General features: G+C 43.9%; 1 protein-coding gene across 3 annotated transcripts in view; it reads right to left on the bottom strand.

Annotated features, from left to right (window-relative positions):
• Nucleotides 1–10,204: 10,204 nt before the first annotated feature.
• Nucleotides 10,205–23,596, bottom strand: part of XPO7 (exportin 7) — a 100,477-nt gene continuing 87,085 nt past the window's right edge. For all 3 annotated transcript variants that reach the window (XM_084766985.1, XM_084766984.1, XM_084766986.1), the window contains exons 21-28: nucleotides 23,030–23,137; nucleotides 18,085–18,167; nucleotides 17,502–17,716; nucleotides 17,007–17,145; nucleotides 15,719–15,879; nucleotides 14,892–14,990; nucleotides 12,772–12,899; nucleotides 10,205–11,747 (exon numbers count right to left, since the gene is read on the bottom strand). In XM_084766985.1, the coding sequence (XP_084623111.1) occupies nucleotides 11,654–11,747; nucleotides 12,772–12,899; nucleotides 14,892–14,990; nucleotides 15,719–15,879; nucleotides 17,007–17,145; nucleotides 17,502–17,716; nucleotides 18,085–18,167; nucleotides 23,030–23,137 (1,027 nt within the window). In that variant the 3' untranslated portion in view covers nucleotides 10,205–11,653. The remainder of the gene's footprint in view (nucleotides 11,748–12,771; nucleotides 12,900–14,891; nucleotides 14,991–15,718; nucleotides 15,880–17,006; nucleotides 17,146–17,501; nucleotides 17,717–18,084; nucleotides 18,168–23,029; nucleotides 23,138–23,596) is intronic.

Raw genomic sequence — 23,596 nt, 5'->3', positions numbered from 1 at the left:
CTTAAGACTTGATTGTTGAGTATCGCCTCCACTGTGTCCTATTGAGCAGGTCTAGGTGGGGCCAAGAGAATTTGCATTTCCAGCCATTTTTTTCAGGTGAAGCCTATGTGAGAAGCACTGTTCACAGCCAGTGGGGGATTTCCTGAGGTTACCGAGATAGGGTGTCCTTGACTTGACTTGGAGAGATGCTTTGCCATCTGGCAGGGAGCATCAGCAATGACGACCGCCGTACATTTCTACCTACAGTGCATGAAAATGGTAACTGCTCTGCATCTTTGCCAATACTTGGCATTGCTGGTGTTGCTAAATGTAGCTATTCTAGGGGATGTATAACAGTCTGCTTTTCCTTCCCTCAAAGGAAATGTTCTACCACTGAGCTGGGTCTTCAGCCTGCTGGTGGTATTTCGTTCTTTAAAATTTTATTTATTTTGTATATAGTCCTCTGCCTGCAGGCCAGAAGAGGGCATCATATCGCATTATAGATGGTTGTGAGCCACCACATGGTTGGAAATTGAACTCTGGACCTCTGGAAGAGCAGTCAGTGCTCTTAACCGCTGAGCCATCTCTCCAGCACTAGTATTTCATTTGTATTTTGCATTTCCTTGATGATAGGAGATGTTGAATGTTAAAGCAATTATTAGTTGTGTACAGACTGGCATTTTCAAAATGCCTGTTCAGTTATTAAAACTGAGTTGAGATTGTTTTCATTGAGTTATAGATGTTCTTTATATATTCTGGATATTTGTTTTGTGTCAAATTATGTCTTGTCTCCTTCCTTCCTTCCTTCTTTCTTTCCTGAGACAAGGTCTCCGCATGTAGCAAGGCCGCTCTTTAACTCAGAATTCTTTGCCTTTCCCTCCCAAGTGTTAGAATTGTAGGTGGGCACCAGCACACCTGACTCTAATTTTTGCTTTCTCAGGTGTATGATATTTTTTGAGTTAACTTTTCTTAGAAGTTGTGATGGCTAAAGAAATGCCTCTTGATCTTGGCATCCATCCTGGTACCCACTAACTGTCTCTAACTCCAATCCCTGGAACGTAAGTTCCCAGTAGCCTGGATTTAGTCATCTTTACACAAAAATGTGTATCGGTGTCATCTACTTCTTATGATATGACTGGTTTTTAGTTTCTGTAACCTGCTTATGCAGACATTCATTGACTATTTTGAGGTTGCCTTGACTACCTAATCTTGGCAGACAAGCAGCTTTTGGCTTGCTTATGCAGATATTCAAGGTCTTCTTATGGGTTTTTGCCTTTAAAAATCCTCCCCTCAAGCCGGGTGTGGCGGCGCACGCCTTTAATCCCAGCGCTTGGGAGGCAGAGGCAGGTGGATCGCTGTGAGTTCGAGGCCAGCCTGGTCTACAAAGTGAGTCCAGGACAGCCAAGACTACACAGAGAGACCCTGTCTTGAAAAACAAAACAAAACCGAAAAAAACCTCTCATCTCCTTACACAGAAAACTCGTTTGACCCAGAGATGGTTGTCTTATTAGCTGCTTTAATACATTTAACTCATAATTCAGATGGAGTCTGTGGTCTTTCCCCAGGGGTCATGAACTCCATAACAGTGTCTCAGGTTGCAAAGGCTGGCATCGAACTTGGGATCACTTGTCTCTACCCTCTGAGTATCTGTGACTTCGGGCATGTGATACCACATCATTTTGCGTTCATTCTTATTTACATAGTAGGAGAGGCTCACTGCTGGCCCGTCTCTTCCTCCTTTGCCCACATACAGCCCCAATACCGGAGAAGCTTATCCTTTCCCATACACTGACCTGGCATCTTTGTTGTCTCTTTTCTGCTCTGTCTTCTGTTTCACTGGTCTCATGTCTGCCCTCGAGCTAAAGCCACACTGACTTCAGAATAGACCCTGAGATCAGGTGGATGAGTGCTCCAGCTGGTCATCTTGGTTTTAAAACTATTTGAAGGCTGAGGGTGTAGTTTAGTGGTACAGCACTTCGCTGCTTGTGAAAGGCCCTTGGTTCCATTCTGAGCATCAGAAGAAAAGACTTTAGGGGCTGGGGAAGATGGCTTAGTCAGTGGTTAAGAACATTTGTTTAGCCGGGCAGTGGTGGCACACACCTTTAATTCCAGCACTCTGGAGGCAGAGGCAGGTGGATGTCTGTGAGTTTGAGGGCAGCCTTGTCTACAAATTAAGTTCCAGAACAGCCAAGGCAATACAGAGACTCTGTCTTCAAGAACAAATCTTTTTTTTTTTTTTTAAAGATTTATTTATTATTTATACAGTATTCTGCCTGCATATGTGCTTGCCCAACCCACAAGAAGGCATCAGATCTCATTACAGGTGGTTTAAAGTCACCATATGGTTGCTGGGAATTGAACTTGGGACCTTCCGATGAGCAGATGGTGTGCTTAACCTCTGAGCCATCTTTCTAGCCCTGAGACTCTGTCTTCAAAGATCAAAAACCAAAAACCAACCCCCCAAAAAGTACTTGTTTATCTTGCAGAGGGGTTCAGTTCCCAGCACCAACAATGTAGCTCACAACTGTCTGTACCCCCAGTTCTAGGGGATTTGATACCCTAGTCTGACTTTTAAGGCAAGTATATGTATGTATGTACAGGCAAGACACTCATACACATAAAGTGCACCTAGAAAAATTAGAATCAAAGGGGCTGGAGAGATGGTTTAACAGTTAAGAGCACTGATTGCTCTTCCAGAGGGCCTGAGTTCAATTCCCAGCAACTACACGGTGGATCATAACCAGCTATAATGAGATCTGGTGCCCTCTTCTGGCATGTAGGTGCAAATGCAGGAAGAACACTGTACGTGTAATAAATACATCTTTAAAAAGAAATTAGAATCACAATTTTTAGCTATTTCAGACTATTTGCATTTTCACAGATATACAATCAACATTAGTTTCTACAAGAAGGCCGTTTGAATGCCCTGCCCCAGACAGGTATAGCCCTGGTTATCTTGGAATTCACTCTGTAGTCCAGGCTGGCCTTCAACGCAGAGGCCCACCTGTATCTGCCTCCTGCGTGCTGGGATTAAAGGTGGCTCCTTTTAAAATTTCTTTCTACTGGACAAAGTTCATATATGAAGATGTCTTTTTGAGAAGTGGAACATACCTTTTGTCATCGCACTTGGGAGGCAGAGGCAGGTAGATCTCTGTGCGTTTGAGGCCAGCCTAGTTTACATAGTGAAAGTCCAGGACAGCCAGAGCTACATAGTTAGAACCTGATTCAAACAAACAAACAAAGAAACAAAGAAACAAACAAAACCAAAATTCAACACAAACAATGCCCCCAAACCCACAACACTCTTTATGCAACCCACCACTATGTACAATGAATATACATCAATAAAAACTTACAGTACTTATTTGAAAACACTTCAGATTTTATTGACCACAGAGATCAATGTCAGGGGCTGGAGATATCATGGTAAGGTGCTTGCTCAGTGTGTGTGAAGCCCCGGTGTTCTTTCTCTATAACAACAACAAGCCACCAAACAAACAAACAAACAAACACCCCCCCTCCCCCGCTATGAATATAACCGACATCGGAGTGTTTTTGGAGTCAGCCAATTATGAACACAACACATTACAGTCTATTTTTCCTTGATAATTATTCTATAGTGTTAGCATAGATCTAAAATTACTCAAGTATTTCACGTTCTTAGATGCCATGAAAATTAGTATGTATTTAACATTTTAATCTAATTGTTTTTAAGTACACACAAATAACCTTTCCTCATCCCCCCCCCCCCTGTGGTAGAGAACAAATCTAGGTAAACCCAGGGACTTGTGTAGGTAAATAAACATGTCACATGACTAGCTTTCTAGGGAAGAAAGGGAACTAGTTGGTGGTGTGGAGGGGACACGTGGAAAAGGAACAAGTAAGAACAAGCTACTGTGCCTTTCTATGATGAAGTACCACCATGAAAGGCATCGTATGGTAACTGAAAACTAAAAACCCATCAACAGGGCTGGGGAGATGGCTCAGCGGCTGAGAGCTCTCTCTGATATCTCCCTGAGGTCCTGAGTTCACTTCCCAGCAGCCACATGGTGGCTCACAACCCATCTATACTGGGATCTGATGCCCTCTGAGGGCATGCAGGTGTACAAGTAGATAGAGCACTCATATACAAAAAATAAATAAAAAAAAAAACAACCCACAACTAACCAACTGGCCCTGTCTTTGGTAGTTTTGCTTAGTCAACTTAGTAGTTCCTGTGGCCTTTTTGGTAAATCATGACATCTGAGAATAAAGACAAGACTCCCTTCTTCCTTTAAGATCCATGTGCCTTTTCTTTTGGAGATGCAGTCATTTGGATGGGACATTTTGGTAAAACATTCATCCTCTTTTTGAAAGAGGGTCTCACTACGTAGCCATGACTGGCTTGGAACTTGCTCTGTAGATCAGGCTGGCCTTGAACTCACAAGGATCCACCCCCCCTCCCCCTCTGCTCTCAAAGTGCTGGGATTAAAGGTGTGTACTACCAAGCCTGGCCTGCCTTCTCTCAGTTTTTCTGACTGAGACATACAGCCTTTCTCTGGCCTTGAACTTTGAGCCCCTTGCCTCAGCCTTCCAAGTGCTAGGATTGCAGGTCTGTGCTACCACACATAGCCTTTTGCTGTCTTTTAACAAGAGAGATCTTGTTTTAACCTTCAAGTATGTTGGGATTATACTCAGTTTATTCCCCAAGACCATCACTCAGAATTTTTTTTTTCTGAGTTATTTTTGAGATAAGGGTTTCTCTGTATAGTCCTAGCTATCCTGGAACTCACTCTGTAGACCAGGCTGGCTTCAAACTCAAGAGATCTGAATACTTATGCCTCCCGGGTGCTAGGATTAAAAGCCTGTGCCACCACAGCCCTGTTCAGCCTCTTGTTCTTTTGAAAATTAAATCAACATCGCATTCTCAAATCACCTACATCTAATCATGTTGTATTATTTTTCTTCTTGTTGTTTGTTTTTTGAGACAGGGTTTCTCTGTGTAGCCTTGGCTGTCCTGGCTGTCCTGAAATTCAGAGATCCACCTGCCTCTGTCTCCAAAGTGCTGGGATTAAAGGCATGGGCTACCACACCCAGCCTATGCTTTTTTTCATATATCTATTTTGACATGCTTACATTTTGGTAAGAATGTATCTAAGTTTGTAAGAGATACTAGTCTAAAAGCCTTAAAAAAGTATCTGGTCTGTGCATAATGTGCGTGCCACTGGCTCTAAGAGGCCAGAAGAGGCTGTTGAAAACCCCGGAACTGGCGTGACAGACTGCTGTGAGGCACCACGTGGGGGCCGAGGATGGAATCTGGGTCCTCTACAGGAGCAGCCAGTGCTTTTAACTGCTGAATCATCTCTCCAGCTCCCTAAACTTTGACTCCTTAATGTCTTTGGACTTTGCATTTGAGACATATTTGCTTCGTAAAATGATAGAGTTCCTACTCTGCTGAGTTTCTGTGTGGTTGAAATTTATTTTGTAGAAATGTTTTTGACATCTCCAGGAGCTGGGCCTTCTCTTAGGTTCACCTGGCGCGCTGTCTTGCCCAGTGTTTCTCAGGTGCCATTCCATTCTGGAACTGGGGAAATCACAGGAGAATCATTCAAAGTCATTTGGTCACGAAGTTGTGTTGAGTCCGCCTTTCAATATTCCTCAACTTTCCCTCACAGCCCTAACCTGGGTTAAGCAGACTGTTCACCAGGCTGCTTTGCTAAGGGGACTTAGGTTCAGGAGCCGGTTTTTAGAATCAAAGCCCAAGCTCTTGCAGCCCCATTCTCCCATCAGACACAAAGAGGGCTGCACTCCCCCTCCGGTCATATTATTTCTGGTGCTCATCAGGTGTTTCACGCCTTTTTTCCGTGCCTTCTTGATCTGTCAGGAAAGGGCTTCGTTGGGAGTTGTGCGGCGTAGAGCACCCTTGCGTCTGTGAGTTCCTTCACGGGTTCAGCTCTCCAACTTTGGGACAGGGACAGGCATTGCGGATACCGGTGAGAGGATGCCACGCAAATAAACTCAGGTTTCTGCCAGCGCAGGGCCCAGGAATCTTCTGGATAGGTTAACCCCTCAGCTACAGCCGGAAACCAGCGGGCGCAATGAGTTCTCAGTGCGCGTGCGCAGGACAATAGGGGCGGGACCTGACCTGCGGGTTGGGGGCAGGCCAGATGCAACCAAAGCGCAGCGTCTTCTTCTGACGCAAGGGACGTGCGGAATCACTTCCGGGGCCGTGCACTTGCAGGTTTTGGTTCCAGGCGCTCCGTTTGGCGTCAGCTGCAGCCAGTAAGGCTGTGATCTCGGCAGGGACTTCACTCACTTCAGTATCTCTTTCCACCCACCGGCTACCGTCTTCTGCGGCCAATAAGCCGCATCTTTGTTCTTCACTCATCACGACGTGACTTGATCCTTTAGTACTGGCTTGGAAGGAACACATTTTTGGTTGCTGGGATGGATAAGGGACAAGACCAGGATCGCATCAAACAAGCAAGCGGGTCCTAAGACTTTAGGGATGGGGACAGTAGGGAGTGAGGAGGATCTTTGGGTATCTGGGCCTGCAGATGAGCAAAGAACATACTTTATACACCGATAAAATCGGGTTTTGCAGACGTAAAAGGCACGTGGAATGGTGTGGCTGCGGAGACCTGTGTCACCTGTCTAGCTGAGTGGAAGGGTTCTGCTGCAGTGTCCATAGCTTGTTAAAGTTTATAATTCGATATTCTTTGTGACATGTGCCTCAGACTGGATTTAAGAGGTGGGTAACCAGATGAAGTAATGGCCGGCTGTACTCGTTTTCACGCCCACGCTTGGATGTTTACTACTCTATTTTTTGGTTTTTAGAGACAGGGTTTCTCTGTGTCGTCTTGGCTGTCCTGGACTCGCTTTTTAGACTAGGCTGACCTTGAACTCAAGAGACCTACCTGCCTCTGCCTCTGCTGGGATTACAGGCGTGTGTCATCACACCCCGCTCAACACTTTTTTTTAAAAATTATTTTTTATTAAGTACACAGTGTTTTGTCTGCATGTACACCTGCATGCCAGAAGAGTGCACCAGATCTCATTAGAGATGGCTGTGAGCCACCCTGTGGTTCCTGGGAACTGAACTTAGAAACTCTGGAAGAGCAGGCAGTGCATGGCTGGAGTTGCCGGATCCACAGAATTGGAGGCACAGGCAGTTGTGAACTGCCTGACATAGGTGCTGGGAGCTAACTCAGATGTTGTCCAAGAGCAGCAGGTGCTCTTGGCCATGCCTCGGGCGCCATCAACATCCCTCACTTTGTAACCCAAGGCTGGGTTTCAGTTTGTAGCTGGAGCTGACCTGGCATTTGTTCCATTTTTTTCCATCAGCTTTAGTCTGCTGAATGCTGTTATCACAGGTGTGAGGCATGTCTGGCTTTTTAATCCTGAGGGCTTGTTCTCCAGACCTTGATTCCAATGCTTGACTGGCATATCTGTAGTTTTGTAGGAGTTAGGTGATTCTCTTCTGGTCAGCTTGAACTCAGTTGCAACCCAGGGATGAGATGGATTAGGCTATTAGGTGCTTCCGTGTGCTGAGTGCTTTATGAGGTCTACAATTAAAAGTATAAACGTGGTGTATATTGCTTTTATTATACTGTTTGCTTGTTCACTCTCTTGGGGAACTGAGTGGGGTGCTGAGGATTAAAACCAGGGACTGGGATGTGCAGAAAAAAACATTCTACCACTGGAGTCCAGCCCACCCTGCTCACTGAACTAGGGTAGCAGTCAGGTTGTCCTGAGAACCATGAATTGCTGAGAAAGCAAAGTCATTTTCAAACTTTCTTCTACTCCTCACCCTGATGGTTGCAGCCCCATTGGTAGCAGCTTCCTTTAATGGGCAGTTTCTGAAGTACACAAAAGTTGATGACCAGCCAGCACTCAAAGTTTGGAAAACACTTGTGTTACCGATACAGAATACAGCTAGCAGGAAGCCTCCCCTCTAGGATCTGGCGTCTAAGTTAATAGATGTTTCATTATAGTCGGGGACACACATTTTAATTCCTTCAAATTCATTTTCCGTAGTAACAGTTTTGCAGGTTAATCCAACTGTAAGCTGTCCGATTTTGCTTTGGTGTTTTGACGCATTCGTTAGTAGATCTCGGAAGTTCTGGGTTAGACAGGGCTGGCTAGGGTCTGTCTGGCTCTCTAGGCTACTTCATGTTCTAGGACCATGGCTATTTTGAAAGTGGTCTGTGTGCTCAGAGAAATTCATCACAGGACACTGAAACACTGTTCTCCAGGAGAGGAGCACTCAGAGCTGGCCTATGTTCTGGAGAAAGATACTGCATCTGAGTAGACTGCCACTTTCCATTACAAAGCGGACATGCTTGCCTCAAGTCATTCTTAAAATTTCAAAGCCTAGCCAGGCATGGTGGCACATACCTTTAATACAAGTACTTAGGGGAGAGAGGCAGGAGGGCTAGGAATTCAAGGCTTGCTTTGGTTACATTGTCAGTTTAGGCTAACCTGGCCTACATGAGAACACATATTAAAGACAGAATTTAGCTGGGATGAGGTGGCGCGTGTCTTTTGTCCTAGCACTTGGGAGGCAGAGGCAGGCAGAAATCTTGATTTGGAGGCCAGCTTGGTCTTTAGAGTTCCAAGACAGCAGGAGCTACACAGAGAAACCTTGGCTTAAAAAACCAGCAAAACAAAAACAACAGAATTTAAAAACCTAACATTTTGACCCTGAGTAAAATCCCTTCTTTGGCTTGCATTTTAGTAGGAAAATATTACCTTTATCTGGACTAATAAATACATATGCACATAATAAAATTTGATAATCACCAGTAAAATAATTTATTTGTTCAATATAGCTTTATTCTAGGAATCATTGTGTAGACACTTGCTTTGATGAACTTAGTGTCCAAGAATAGCAGATACCCATAATATGCTTCCATGATATCTTGAGAAAATTATAAGTTAAAGATAACTGGATTTCTTATTAGGTTGAATCTATGAAATCAGTAATGTGTGTATGGGATGTGGGGTGGGGAGGGAGGTGGAGGGAGAGAGAGGCATCACATAGCCCAGAATGGCCTTTGTGTGTCAGGTGCTATCTTAGTAATCCTGTTTTCATTTCCCAAGTCCTAAACACTTTTTTCTTCTCCTTCCTTCCTTCCTTCCTCTCTCTCTCTCTTTAGATATCCTCTCTTTATAGCCCTACCTGACCTTGAGACCCTTGATTTGCCTACCTTTGCCTCCCAGTTGCTGGGGCTAAAGGCATGCAATACCATGCCAGGGCAGAAACTTGTTTTTGTCAGCTGAAGAGTGACACCATTATGGCTCACCCAAAGGGTTATAAGGTTTGGCTTTTTTGCTGTTCAAGATCTTTTTTACCATGACCACTTTGCCATGACTGCAACAAAGACACCATTGTCCCTAGTGAGTTTCTTGCTTCTGGGATTACTTTTCAGGAGAGAAGGAGGACACTGGGGTTTTACTGACCATCTTTTACCTCAAGATAACTTTTCTAGTATCTGTGAGAAAGGTTCCCAACCCCCTTGTCTCATTTACTTCAGATTTAGTATCCCAGGTTCTCCTGAATACGGGTCAGGATGACTTTTTCATCAGGTTATTAATCACTTTGTACTCTGCCTAGACTTAAGAGTTGGAACTGCTCAAGATCAGCTGTATAGACATAAAGAGCACAAGAAGGTTCCGGTACACTTAAGAGGCGCTCAGGATTGCCACTTGGGCCCTTGTAGGTAAGATACCTACGACTGTCCTATACTTCTGTGCTTTTCAAAGGTCCCAGCAATGGAGATCCCTCATAGTGAAGGCATTGTGCAGTACAGGCCATAAATCCCAGAAACTAGTCTTCATGTGCCTCACGTGGCCTGTGTATTCTGTAGTATTCCAGGGGAACCACTGAAACTTGTCCAGGCTTAATAATGAAGACCGGCCTGTCTCAGGGAGGCAGCGTAGACGAACACAATGGGGCTTTCCTCAGCTACTGCTTATATGCAGGCGGTCACTTGATTTCCTGGAAAGAGGCAGTGGCTTCATTTTGACAACGCTGGAGAACGTAACATTATCCTTTAAGTCTGTCAGCTGAACCAGTCATTCTTTTAAAGAGTTGAGTCAGACATAGTCTGAGTTACTTTGATAAGGCAGAGGGCCTTCTCCATCTATTGGCTTTTAAGAAAGAAAGCACGTTTGTTTAAATATCTCCATGTGTTTACAGCGAGACACATCCCTGAACACACTACACTTGACTGCTGAAACCAAGTCAGTAGAAACCATTGAAGTTTATTGGCGGTCACAATGCTTACACTGTATGCAGCAAACACCCTTACAAGTCTATCCGCAACCTGATCACGCAAGGAAAGATTCACCACACAGTCGCCAGAGGAGAAGGAAAATTAATAGGCTTGTTTGTGAGGGTTGAGGAAAATAAAAATAAAACCTAATTGATTAATGTCTCGTGGATAAGAGCTGAACTAGAGATGTGTACAACTAGCAGCAACAGTTGTGGAAAAGTACAAGGCAAACAGCTTTCTCCATTGAATTTTCCTCTGTAGGTTCACTTTTCTTTTTTAATATTCAAAACATTTATTATGGTTTTTATTTTATAAAAATGTATATTTTTCAAGGGAGAATGTTAAATACTTCATGCTAGGTAGACCTTGTTATTAAGAACCCTCCCCTGTAGTAACTCCCTCCAGTTCATACATTCATGAGTGCAGGGCACATACATAAATATCCACACACGCATCCATACACACTGCCTCAAGGGCTGGGGAAGACAAAGTTATGGCCACACACATCAGGCCTCTGGTGGACTCATGCAAATTGCTCAACAAGAGAGCAAATGGCTCAATTCTTCGTCGTCTCCCTACAGAGACCAAGAATCCTAAAACATAAATCCAATTTTTAACAGCAAGAGGCATTTGTCTGAGGATGAGGGTAAGTAAAATAGGAGAAAGGATGGAGATAAGGACACCAGGTCATTTTTAGCGGGAGTTATTTGTCACTGCAGGAGGCTGGGGGACCCAGGGCAGCATCCATGGTGGGGAGGACGATGCTCCCGCATGGCTCAGAGTTCCTAATAACAAGGGTTAATACAGCAATAGGAACGTATCATTGGGGTGGGGAAAGGGCATTAAGAAAAAATATACATTTGGAGTTTTTCCTCTTTTTGCCTCCCTACACTGTGTCACTAAATATATCTCTGCACTTTCACACATCCTGTCCAATAAAGCTTCAGGCCACCACAATACACATTGTCTTCACTCGCCATACACAACCCCTCACATCAGCATTGGTGCACTAGACTCTGTAAAAATTTTTCAGTCACACTTTTTGTTTTTAAACTTGAGTCAATATAAACCTTGTTCAAAATGTTATGAAAAAATGTACATGTTTATACAAGGCAGGTTGTGGCAGGACACTGGGTTCTCCCTGCGTGGGTGGCCCCAGGAGTGGGCTGGAGTCTCAGATGCTTGTCTCTGTCTCCTCCCACCACCCTTCCCACCCAGTCCCCCAGGAACCATCAGCGCCTGCCCCTTAATGAGTGCACGCACACCCCATACTGGGGAAATAGCTAGTTGACCTTTGCCATCCCCCCATACCCCTGGAGGAAGAAGCCGGGATCAGCCAGGCCCTCTCCCTTGCAACTGTTCACCCTCTGGACCAGACCAAAGGGCTGCTGCTCTGTACAGGTAGAGTCCAAGAGTTGTCAGCTCATCATGTCATTGCTATTCACTCCGTAAGTGGAATTCTTCATTGAGTCGTTGACTTCTCGACGGAATGCTGACAGGTTCTGGGTGAACCTGCAGAAAGGATGTATGTGGGTTGGGGGAGGAGTAGAAAGGAAAGGCCTTTGCCTAAAAGTGTTGTTTTCCTAAGCGCAGAAATAGCTACTGAGAAGCAGAACACAAGAAATGTGTCTTATCAGCTAGCCTTGGTCTCAAGACTATTAGGGAAAGGTGGCCTTGTTCACACTCTACTTTTTTCCTGCAACTTCATAGCAGACCTGAGATGGTCAGACCTGAAGCTAGGATGGCCACTTTGGTTGCATGGCAACACCACAGGCACAGTAACTGCATGACAAGAGATGGGAATTAACCTTAGGAAGTAAAGGTTGCTACACTTCTCAGGGCTAAAAGACCAGGGACATAGAGCTGTGTTGTCCAATATGGACGCTGCTAACCACGGATGGCCAGTGAGCACTTGCCCATGGCCAGTGAGAATGAGAGCTGACTCAAATTAAATAATATTTAAATTAAATTCTCCAATCACACTCTATCCTAAGCTATAAAATATAATTCAGATTAGATGTTTCTGACAAAAACTTAGCATCTCAGTTTAGTATGCCACAAGTAACTTATAAGTGCTTTTAAGATTTAGTTTACAAGCCGGGCGTGGTGGCGCACGCCTTTAGTCCCAGCACTCGGGAGGCAGAGGCAGGCGGATCGCTGTGAGTTCGAGGCCAACCTGGTCTACAAAGCGAGTCCAGGACAGCCAAGGCTACACAGAGAGACCCTGTCTCGAAAAACCAAAAAAAAAAAAAAAAAAAAAAAAAAAAAAAAAAAAAAGATTTAGTTTACATTCTCAAAGGTAAGTAAAGTCTATATTCTCAATTTTAGAACATCATACATTGAGATAATTATAGATGTTTTGGATTACTATTAAACTTGTCATGGAGAAATTTAAATTACACATGTAGCTTGCCTCTCTACTAGACAGCACTGCTTTAGGTAAATCACATCTGGTGAACAGAGATGTTTATGGAACTGCTCTTATTTCAATGGTTTGAAAAATAACAACACTTCTTGGTAAGACCAAGACACTTACCTGTCTCTGTTTTTCGTCAGAAGATTCCGCTCAATGCCTTCCATTAAATTTTCAAAACACAGATGCATGGCCTGCTGTTTCTCTGGTGGTTGGCTATTGACAATGCTGTTTCTTAGGTCAGAAAAATACTGTGGGTCAAGGAGCAAAACAGAAAGTGAGAGAAGGTAGATATGTGTTCTTCAAGGAAGGCAGTGTCTACCACAATTCAATTCATATTTAAAGAAATCAAACACTTGAAGGATAATGTCTTTATATTATTTTTTAAAAAAGTTTAATTTGTGAGGCAGTTTGTTCAAGATTACTGCTCATCCCTTTCCCTACTGACCATCCTTTTTTTAAAAGGCAGGGTGTCTCAAGTGGCTTAGACTGTCTTGGCACTCATTATGATCCTGAACTTCCGGATCTGCCTGCTTTGACCTCCATTTCCCAAATACTGGAGTTGTAAGCATGTAATACCAGACCTGGCATCAGATTCCCTTTCCAGGGATCTCAAGGCTTTATGACAGACCTGGACCTAGAGCGTGGGTCTTAGGCACTTTGGTGTCAGGGACAATATTCCCTTTAAAGGATCTATCTCACTACTTAGAGAAAAGTGCTCCTTGATTCTTTCCATGAATTGTGCTGTGGACTTCGTTGTTGTTTTAGACAGGGTCTCATGTAGCCCAGACTGGCCTCAAACTGGATGACCCTCCTGCCTTCACCTCCCAAATGCCAAGATTATTATCACTGGCCACAAAACCTGTGTGCTGACTTGAATAGGCAAATAGGCACAGGGAATATTTATAGTCGATGGCCTATGCCCCCATCTCCTTGCCAAGTATTTGTAGGAGTTTCATGGTGCCAGCCGTATGAAAGTTTATTACCTTATAAGCCTCAAGCTTGCCTACCTTTCCTTTTTGTTTTCATAGATTTATTTCTATTATTTTTCTGTTATAAAAACACAAACACAAATATGTGTTTGTTGTGGAAATTTTGGTTTATATGTAAATATGTTCTTATTTTAATCCCAGATGTGGGATATGGGGGCTGCTCCAGTTTGTCCACAACTGATAACTGCCTTCTGAGTAGGCATGTGATGCTTGTCAGCTGGGAAGTGCCTCATACAGAGGTGTGGTCTTTGCCAGGGGGAATAAAAGCCAGATTGGGAGAGAGACTGGGGGCTCCAAGAATGAAGAAAGCTGCTGGTGATTTCCCTCTGCTGCTCCTGGTTGCTGTTGATGCAGTTGGATGAGAAGAAGTTGGAGAGATCCTGAACTGAGAATTGGACTTGCCCCAAGGAACCTGACGACCCTAAACAGCAGGAAGTAGCTAAGAAAAAGTACGTTCCCTCTCCCCACGAACCTTCTTTTTGTCCTACCTGGTGCTGGGGTGTTGGAAGGGATTAGGGTGAAGAAGGGAGAAAGAGATTTATTTAAGGAACCCAAAATAAAAATACATTTTAAAAATACACCAACAAGTGTTTGTGTCTGGGTGCCCTCTAATGACAGAAGTGCCAGCTTTCTTGGAGCTAGAGTTACAGATAGTTGTGTGCTGCCTGATGTGGGAGCTGGACATTAAACTTTGGTTCCTCTGGAAGAACAGCAAATATGCTTGATCACTGAGCCATCTCTCTAGACCCTTTTTCTTTTAGAGATGGTTCAGTAGTGAGAGCACTGGAAGCTCTTCTAAAGGACCTCAGTTTAGTTTCTAGCACCCATTTGGCAGCCATAACCACCTGTAACTCCAGTTCCAGGGGAAACATGTCTTCTTCTGGCTTCCAAGAGTATTAGGCACACATACACACATGCAGACAACACACCCAGACATATAAAATAAAGGAAAGACTTTAAGAAAAAGAGGTTAGGGCTGGAGAGATGGCTCAGAGTTAAGAGCACTGACTGCTCTTCCAAAGGTCCTGAGTTCAATTCCCAGCAACCACATGGAGGCTCTCAACCATCTGGTACACTCTTCTGGCATGCAGGTAGAATACTGTATATATAATAAATAAATAAATAAATTAAAAAAAGAAAAAAAAAGAGAGAGAAAGAAAGAAAGAAAGAAAGAAGAAAAAGGCTGCTGGAACTCAGGCTGTCATGGTTGATGGTAAGTCCGTATCTCCTGAGTCTCCTGCTGGTTCTCACCTTTTCGTTAAGTAGTATCAAGCCAAGTAGGGGTCGAGACATGGACCACTGATTCCTACAATCTTCAAAGATGATGATGTTCAGCACCGTGGACAGCATCTAGAAGCAAGAAAGGCTGTGATGAGTTTGGCTACCTAAGATGAGAGGACAGGGCCCAAAGAGGCCTTTTCTGTGCATGGTAAGCCAGAAGAATTTGTTAAGTTCATTAAGAAAAATTCTATTTATAGGTAGTCTTTCCCTGTTGCCTCCCCCTTCTTCTTTTTAGTTTTTTCGAGACAAGGTTTCTCTGTAGCCACGGCTGTTCTGGAACTTGTTCGGTAGACCAACTGGCCTCTCAACTTACAGAGGTCCTCCTGCCTCTGCCTCCCAAGTGCTGGGACTAAAAGTGTGTTGGCTTTTTTTTCTTAATTTTAATTTTGCTTTACAGTCTTTGTCAGTGCTTGTGATTGAACCCAGGGCCTTTGTGCACTGCGCTAAGTATTGCCACATCCCCAACCCTGTCTTACATTTTTATTCCCACTCTGCAAAAAGGAGCACAAGTCCTAAGAAAGCTAGGCATGGCTCACTCATGCTCTATGTCCCAGCAGTGAGGTAGGAAAGCAATTTTCATGGAAGAGAGAGGGAATGCTCCTGTGATAAGATGAAGGTGTGGGCTTGGTGACACTCAGGTCATTTCAGATGTTTTTCTGATCTATAAAATTCAAAATGCACTGCCATTTTAAAGACAGGAACACAGTGATATGTGTCACCTTGGCCCTCCCTCTCTTGGAGAAGCTCATCCACGATGGGACACAGCACCACTGTCAATTAACCGTCAGATTCCTTACCTGCTGGATCATAGCTGGATGCTGCTGCATGATGTGCAGAAAGCAGTCACTCTCCCGGTTCAGGGGTGTTGTCCTTTTCTTGGTGCTTCGTGACAGCTGTTTGAAGAGGTATGTCACAATATGGTCCAGGCAGGAACAGCAGCCCGTGCATACCATGGTGTCTGGAAGAGAGATGTGGAAGAGTAGGACTACTGAGCTGCAATCCCATAAGAGTACTCATGCAAGACTGGGACCTCAAGCCAAAGTTACTGTTGAGTAAACACAAGGCCCAACTTTAAAATGGAGTTTGATACATAATGTAAATATTAAATTATTGGTATAATGCATTTTGTTTCATTAAAGAAAGCTCCTATTCAACAAGTGCTGTATTTGTGCCAAATACTTTGTTAACTGCTTTACAAGTACTGTCTCAAATATGTGTCCTTGAGAACTCTAGGAGGTGAGTGTGGCTTTTGGCAACAGAGACACCAGCTTGGAGAGGTGGTGAGTCACCTAACCACACTGCTAAAAAAGGACGGAGCTGCAGAAGGGAGGGGGGGGGGCAGCGCGCGCGCGGGCGCAGAAGCATGAGCCTGAGTTACCGGCGGAGGACGGGCTATGGGGGAGCATCTGGGGGAGATCCATGGCTTATCTGTGCTTTTCACCAAGGGACACAGGAGTACATGCTGACTAGGAAAAAGTGAAGACCACTTGAAAACAAATCACTTCTAATTCTCCTGAGGAACCTGGCAATGTGCAGGTAGCCTCCCAGGGCAAGCGCTGATTCCTTGGGACAGGACTGTCCTAGATATGGCTTTGTCCTTGGGAGAAGAACGAATGCACCATGCAAGTGGCAGCGAGGTGTAGATAGTTCACAATGGATAATTCGAAAGTCCTTTTTATCATGACTGCTCAGCCTAATACTGAAATGGATGGCGAGACAATACGGTCTAGGAGAGAAACACTTCTGTAGCTTCTATAATGCTCAAGGGATTATCTATTAATCCCCTAATGGGCCTAAGGGGACCTTGTTTGATTTGTACTGTGGTTGCTTATTTTCAGCTTGATTTTATTCATCTATAACCCTTCTGCGCAAGCCAGCTGGATTTCCTGGTTTCCTCTTGCCTATAAATGCCAGTGCTTGCAGTTTCTGCAACCCTCATGGACTTCCTAGTCAGCTTTTACTTGTACACTTTGATGCCAGGTTTTCTCTGACCCCATCTTCTCTTGTCCTCATTCCTCTGTACTTACCTGTCATTCTATGTAAAGTGTGTAATTATGGCACGAACCAGATAAGCCAGGTGCTTACCAAGTGCAGTAAGTCCTTCAGAAATAGAAGAGAGTATGTACATGATGACATGCGGTTCCAGGCTTGCAATAAAGTTCATATGGTCCTGGGTCAGGACTTCCAGTAGTGAATAGTAAGATTGGCTGAGCTTGGGGTAATCCTGAGCAGAAGAGAAGGAAAAAAATCAGTTGAATCATTTGGTACTTTAGCAGGGAGGGAGAAGGTCGTTAGCAAAATAGTTCTGAGTTGGGAAAACAAAAGACTTAGTTATAGCAGGAAGGAATGAGGTTGTGGTTTCTTGTTTGAGACACAATCTCTCTCTATAACCCTGGATGGCCTGGACTTTGCTGTTGACCAGGCTGTTCTTGAACTTAGAAATCTGCCTTCTTCTTCCTTCTAAGTGTTGGGATTAAAGGCTTAGGATGTAGTTTCTTAGGAAAAAACATCCAGTCAGCAACAGGCAAAAAGAACAAACATGATCTGAGGATGAGGCTGCCAATGGAGGTTAGGGCTTACCAAGAGGTCACTGTGAGGAATAGAGAGGAGCAGTTTGATGAAGGTCTGCAGGGCATTTTCCAAGGCATCATCTCCATAGAGACGGAAGACTCCAAAATTGACATAACTCCCACTGAGAGCAGCCTTCAGCATGGAGAAGCAAATGGAGATACCTTTGAGCTTCAAAGCATAGACCTGATCCTTTGGCACCTCTCCTAGTGTCAGGATGCGATTGCCTGAGAAAACATATAGGAAGTGTTTATATAACTGCGTTCATTGTACTTCTTTTTTGGAAATAGGTTTTTACTATGTAGTTTTGGCTGGCCTTGAACTCACAAAAGCCTGCCTCTGCCTTCCAAGTGCTGAGATTGAATAAAGACATTTGCTACCATACCTGTACTCACAGTTTTTAAGTCAGCCCAAACCTATTCCAAAGGCATATACAATATACATTTCATCAGGTCTTTGGTGACATCTGACAGCCTAATACTTATGCATAAGGAACACATGACCCTATGGGAATGCTGTCCCAGCTATTGTTAGTGTAATCCGAGACCACACACTGTTGGATTCACCTCTGGGCATGTTTCTCTAAAGCACCTACCATACATGGTTATCATCTTGCTGGTCTCTCGGAAAAGTAAGATACCATTGGGAGATGAAACATCAAACTGGAGTCGCTGAGATCTGGGCAGAAAACACAGGAAGACAAAGTCAAAGGATTTCTTTGCTGATCAAGGTTGCTCTAGGTTCTCACTGTGCTCCATGGGTGACTCAGGAGTTCTGCTGCAAGCTGCTTACTCCGCTGAGGAAAGCAGCACACTTGGCCGTCCTGGACTCACTCTGCAGAGCTTCTGGGAATAAAGGCATGAAGCACCACTGCCTGGCTCACGTTGCTTATTTCTTAAAGCCCAACATTTTTTAGGTTCAAGTTCTGTTCCTCAAACAATGAAAACATTAAAATACCACCAAACCAAACCAAACAACAGGACAGTGGATAAAATTAAGACCTTTAGAATTCTCAATATTAGCTGGGCATGGTGGTGTATGAATCCTAGTACTCAGGAGGCAGAGGCAGGTGGATTGCTATGAGTTTGAGGCCATGATAGCCAAGGCTATATAGAGAAACTCTGTCTTGGAAAACCAAAAACCAAACCAAACGAAAAAACCATAAAAATAAATAAATAAATAAATAACAAAAAAAACTGCTCAATTTTATTTAAAGGCTAGCTTCTATTATTCATTTACTGGTCTTAACTCATAAGTCTTCATTTGTATATACTCATAGGCTTGGTGGCAAGAAAAGGAGGGGTAGAAGTAATGTTACCACTTTCTTTTTTGTTTTTTTGAGTCAGGGTCTGTGTAGCCCTGGCTATCCTGGAACTCACTCTACCGACCAGGCTGATCTTGAACTCACAAAGATTTGCCTATCTCTGCCTCCTGAGTGCTGGGAGTATGCACCACTATGGCTGGAGAAACCACTGTTTTCTGTTTTGTTTTGTTTTTGAGACAGGGTTTTAATGCCCTCTGCGTAACCCTGGCCATCCTGGAACTTGCTTTGCAGACCAGGCTGGGCTCAAACTCAGAGATCCATTTGCCTCTGCCTCCCAAGTGCTGGGATTACAGCTGTGCACCATCATGCCTGGACTTGTTGTTACTGCTTTTTAAGAAAACAAAGGGGGGCTGGAGAGATGGCTCAGAGGTTAAGGGCACTGACTGCTCCTCTAGAGGTCCTGAGTTCAATTCCCAGCAACCATATGGTGGCTCAGAACCATCTATAATATAATCTGATGCCCTCTTCTGGCCTGCAGGTGTACACGCAAGCAGAATACTGTACACACCAATAAATAAATAGATGAATATTTAAAAACAAACAAACAAACAAATGGACTTAGAATGCTTTACCATCAAATATCAGGTAGGGAAGGATACATTTTAGTAATCTTAGTTTTAGTTCTCTACTGTTCTTAAGATCTTCAAGATTCAGAGGTCCTTCTTGTCGCCCTGCCTGACACTCAAGACCTACTTTTAAAATAAGCCCAGCGCCCACTTACTTCCTATATACTCTTGTTTCCACTCTTGCTTCATTACACTCTATTCTTCACATGGCAGGCAGCTAGAATGACACGTTTAACTGAAATAACCAAGACCATGGACAAACTTGCACAAAAAGGCTTAGCAACTTCCTATTGCAGTGAGGAAAAATGTCTGCTCTTGTCATCAAGACTCTGGATACTGGTGCCTCTGCTCACAAACTTGATTTTCTCTATGGCCTTAGAGCAGTGTTCTGCTTCAAGTCCCAGCAAGCTGAGCCTATTTTAGCAAGTTATAGCAGTATCATCTGCTTACAACTTTTACACAGAGTTCTACCAGAATTTCTGTCATTCAGATCCCAGCCTAAATATCAGTTTCTGAGAGGCTTTCCTTGACTCTCCTTCCTACTCCTCTGAATTTTATTACTTTAAAGAAGAAGGGGGGGGGGGGGAGGGAATTAATCACTGGTAACATTTTCTCGGTATGTTTTCCTTTGAGGGTGGGGGTGGTAATCTGATGCTGCAGCCCAGGCTGGTGTGGCACTCATATAGTCCAGTCCCGCCTGCCTCACATGCACTCAACTTTGAGTCTTTCTTACTATGTTATGTTACATCAATTGAGGGCAGAGGTTCTGTCCACAGCAGCTAGGAAGTTGCTTGGCAAAGATTGGTGCTCTCAGATAACTATTTACAAATGATTAGCTCTTAACTGTAGGCTTCATGGGAAGTTGTGGCCCCTTTGAGTATGAAACACTCCCCCACTATAGTAGTTTTAAAAAATTCTTGTTTGAGGCAGATAACCTGCTTGATCTACATAAAGAGTTCCAGGAAAACCAGGGCTACACAGAGAAACCCTATCTTGAAAAACCCAAACCCAAACCAAACCAACTAACAACAAACAAACAAAAAAAGCAGCAGGCCATGAATGAAATGTGCTCAAGAGCCTCCCCGCCCTTTTTTGTTTTTTAGAGACAGGGTTTCTTTGTATAGCCCTGGCTGTCCTGGACTCGCTTTGTAGACCAGGCTGTCCTCGAACCCACAGAGACCCGCCTGCCTCTGCTACTCAAGAGGACTTTTAAAAGCCAGGAGGTGGTGGTATACACCTTTAATCACAGTACTCAGGAGACAGAGGCAGGTAGTCAAGGCCAGTCTCCTTGAGTTTCAGGACAGCTGGGGTATCCAATAAAACCCTGTCTCAAAAAAAAAAAAAACAAAAACAAAAAACCAAAACCAGCCGGGCAGTGGTGGTGCATGCCTTTAATCCCAGCACTTGGGAGGCAGAGGTAAGTGGATCTCTGTTGAGTTCAAGGTCAGTCTGGTCTACAGAGTGAGTTCCAGGACAGCCAGAGCTGTTACATAAATAAACCCTACCTCAAAAAACCAAAACAACAACAAAACCCCCTAAAAACAAGTTAATACTATGAGAAATTGACGACCATCCCCACAATTGCAAAGCTAAAGCAGCTTTTTTTCCCTTTTTACCCTAAAATGTAAGATAAATTGAAAATTTGGTGTATTGAAAAATTTTTTATCACTTTAAAAAGAGGTGAATCTTTATTGGTCCAGCTACAGTTAGGCTAATAAACAACTGTGTGTATGTGCGTGCACATGTGTGTACCTCCGTGCCTATGTGTTTGGAGGTCAAAGGCTGGGACAAGGGGTCTTACACTGTCCCACCTCTTTTTCTGAGACAGGGACTCACTATGTAGCCTTGGCTGACCTCAGACTCACAGAGATTCAGCTGCCTTGCCCTTGAGTGCTGTGACCAAAGGCATGAGTCACCATGCTTGGCTCCCCAACTACATTTTGGAACAAAGTGTCTTATTGCACCTAGAGTTCAGTGTTTGCTTAGATTGGCTGGCCGGCATGCCATTAGCATTGTCCCCTCCCTGCTCCTTTCAGTATAGGACGGCAGATTTGTATTGCCATACCTGACCCTTATGAGTGCTGGGAACCCACTAAGATCCTCACCCTTCTGTAGCACGTTACCTGCTGTGTCTCCTCAGCCCTTTCTCTTGTGTGGAGACAGGATTTCACTTTGTAGTAGTGTGGGTTAGCTTGAAACAATTCTCCTGCTTCAGTTTTCTGACTGTTAGGGGAGTTAAGTGTGAGCCACCTGCCCACATCTTTATTAAGAAAAGGTTCAAGCTGGGCAGTGCTGGCACACGCCTTTTAGCTCAGAAGCCAGAAGCAGGCAGGTGGTCTACAGAGCAAGTTCCAGGACAATCAAAGCGATGTAGAGAAACCTTGTCTTTGAAAAACCAAAAAAGCTGGGCATGGTGGTGCACGCCTTTGAGGCAAATGGGTCTCTTTTGAGTTGGAGGCCAGTCTCGTCTACACAGTGAGTCCAGGACAGCCAAGGCTACACAGAGAAACCCTATCTTGAAAAACCAAACCAAACAAATAAACAAACCACTATCACCACCACCAAACCCAAAAACCCACCTAAACAAACAAACAAACAAACAAAGGTTACAGGAAAATTTTAGGGGCTGAAGTGATGGTTTAGCAGTTAAGAGCATGTGCTGCTGTTCTTGTAGAAGACCTGAGTTTGCTTGCTAACACGCGTGTCAGGTGGTTCACAAGCACCTGTAATTACATTCCAGTTTTGGAGTGAGCCAACAACGAATGCCTCTGACCTCTGCAGGCACTTGCACTCATGCACATACTTATATCCACGGCTAAAAACAGAATAAATTCTTAAAAAAAAAAAAAGATATTTCTCATATATCCTTACTCTGAAATATAATGGAGAGAACACAATTACTAAATGTCAACTTGTGTTTGTTTGGGCAGGAGAAGAAAAAACCCACCCCCCCAAAAAAAAACCCAAAACAAACAAAACAACAAAAAACTTGGCTGGGAGTGACACAGCAGCCTTTAATTCCAGCACTTAGGAGGTAGAGGCAGGCAAATCCCTATGAGTTTGGAACCAGTCTGGTGTACAGTGAGAGTTTTAGGACTGCCAGGGGCTACAGAGAAACCCTGTCTCGAAAAACCAAAGAGCCAAAACCAAAAATCCCCCAAAACAATCTTGGTTGCCAAGTTTACTTCTTACTAAGAATGGATATCCTGAGGGTGGGGGTGGGAAAAAAATGAGATAGGACACCATGAGTTGGGGCTCTACCCTGGTTAGGAAGCCCTGTTTGATCCCCAGCACACAAAAATCAAGTATGTAGGCAAATCCCTGTAATCCTAACACCTGGGAGCAGGGAAGACGATCAGGAGTTCTAGGTTATCCTCAGTCATGTATTGTTTAACAACATAGGCTGCCGAAACCTTGTCTCAAAACAAGAACACCCTGCCTCCCTCTCTACAAATAAAGGCTGCCCCGAGCCCTTCTGTTGATTTATTTCCTGCAGATAGTAGTGGCTTTGCGTGGTTGGGTTATCTTTCAAATAACAAGAACACACACACTTTTAGAAGCTTTCGAATTTGATAGCAATGTTCCACACTCTGCCCAAAGCACAAGGAAGGGAGGTTCTAAAGCAGCTGAGCATGCACCATCACACTTACCTGTTATGAACTAATTCAGCCATCAGCTTGAGCACAGGTGTGGTACAGGCCGGATCATGGTACCAGAGCTCAATTGCCCGCTGGAGAATCGGCATGTAGGAGGGATATCTATAAAGGAGGTGCTAAGGAAGAAAATTCTGAATCCAGATGTCACAGGGTTTAATAATTTTCAGTGCTCATCAAGCACAATTTTATATAACAGTTCTTTATTTTCCTTCTTGCTTGCTAACCTGGGGAGTTTTTCTATGTGAGCAATTCTTAGTGCCTTTTTCTGAACAACAGTGTGTTTCATATTTTTTATTTATACTTTACCACTTAGGTGACAGGAGATCAACTATTTTTTTTTTAATACTGGAGAAACTATGGGAGAAATAGGTACTCAGATTTTGATGACATATACAAGGTCAAAATATTGGTAGTTAGACTTTCTACAAGTCTTTTTATAGTCAATTACAGGGAGACTATGTCTGGCTCTTTCTCCTTTTTTTTTGTTTTTGTTTTTTTGAGACAGGGTTTCTCTGGGTAACAGCCCTAGATGCCCTGAAACTCTCTCTGTAGACCAGGCTG

This window comes from Acomys minous (genome assembly GCF_964271855.1).
Source record: "Acomys minous genome assembly, chromosome: 18".
NCBI classification, from domain to species: Eukaryota; Metazoa; Chordata; class Mammalia; order Rodentia; family Muridae; genus Acomys; species Acomys minous.
The sequence above is the reverse complement of the archived record's forward strand: the minus strand, read 5'-3'. Positions and strand labels throughout refer to the sequence as shown.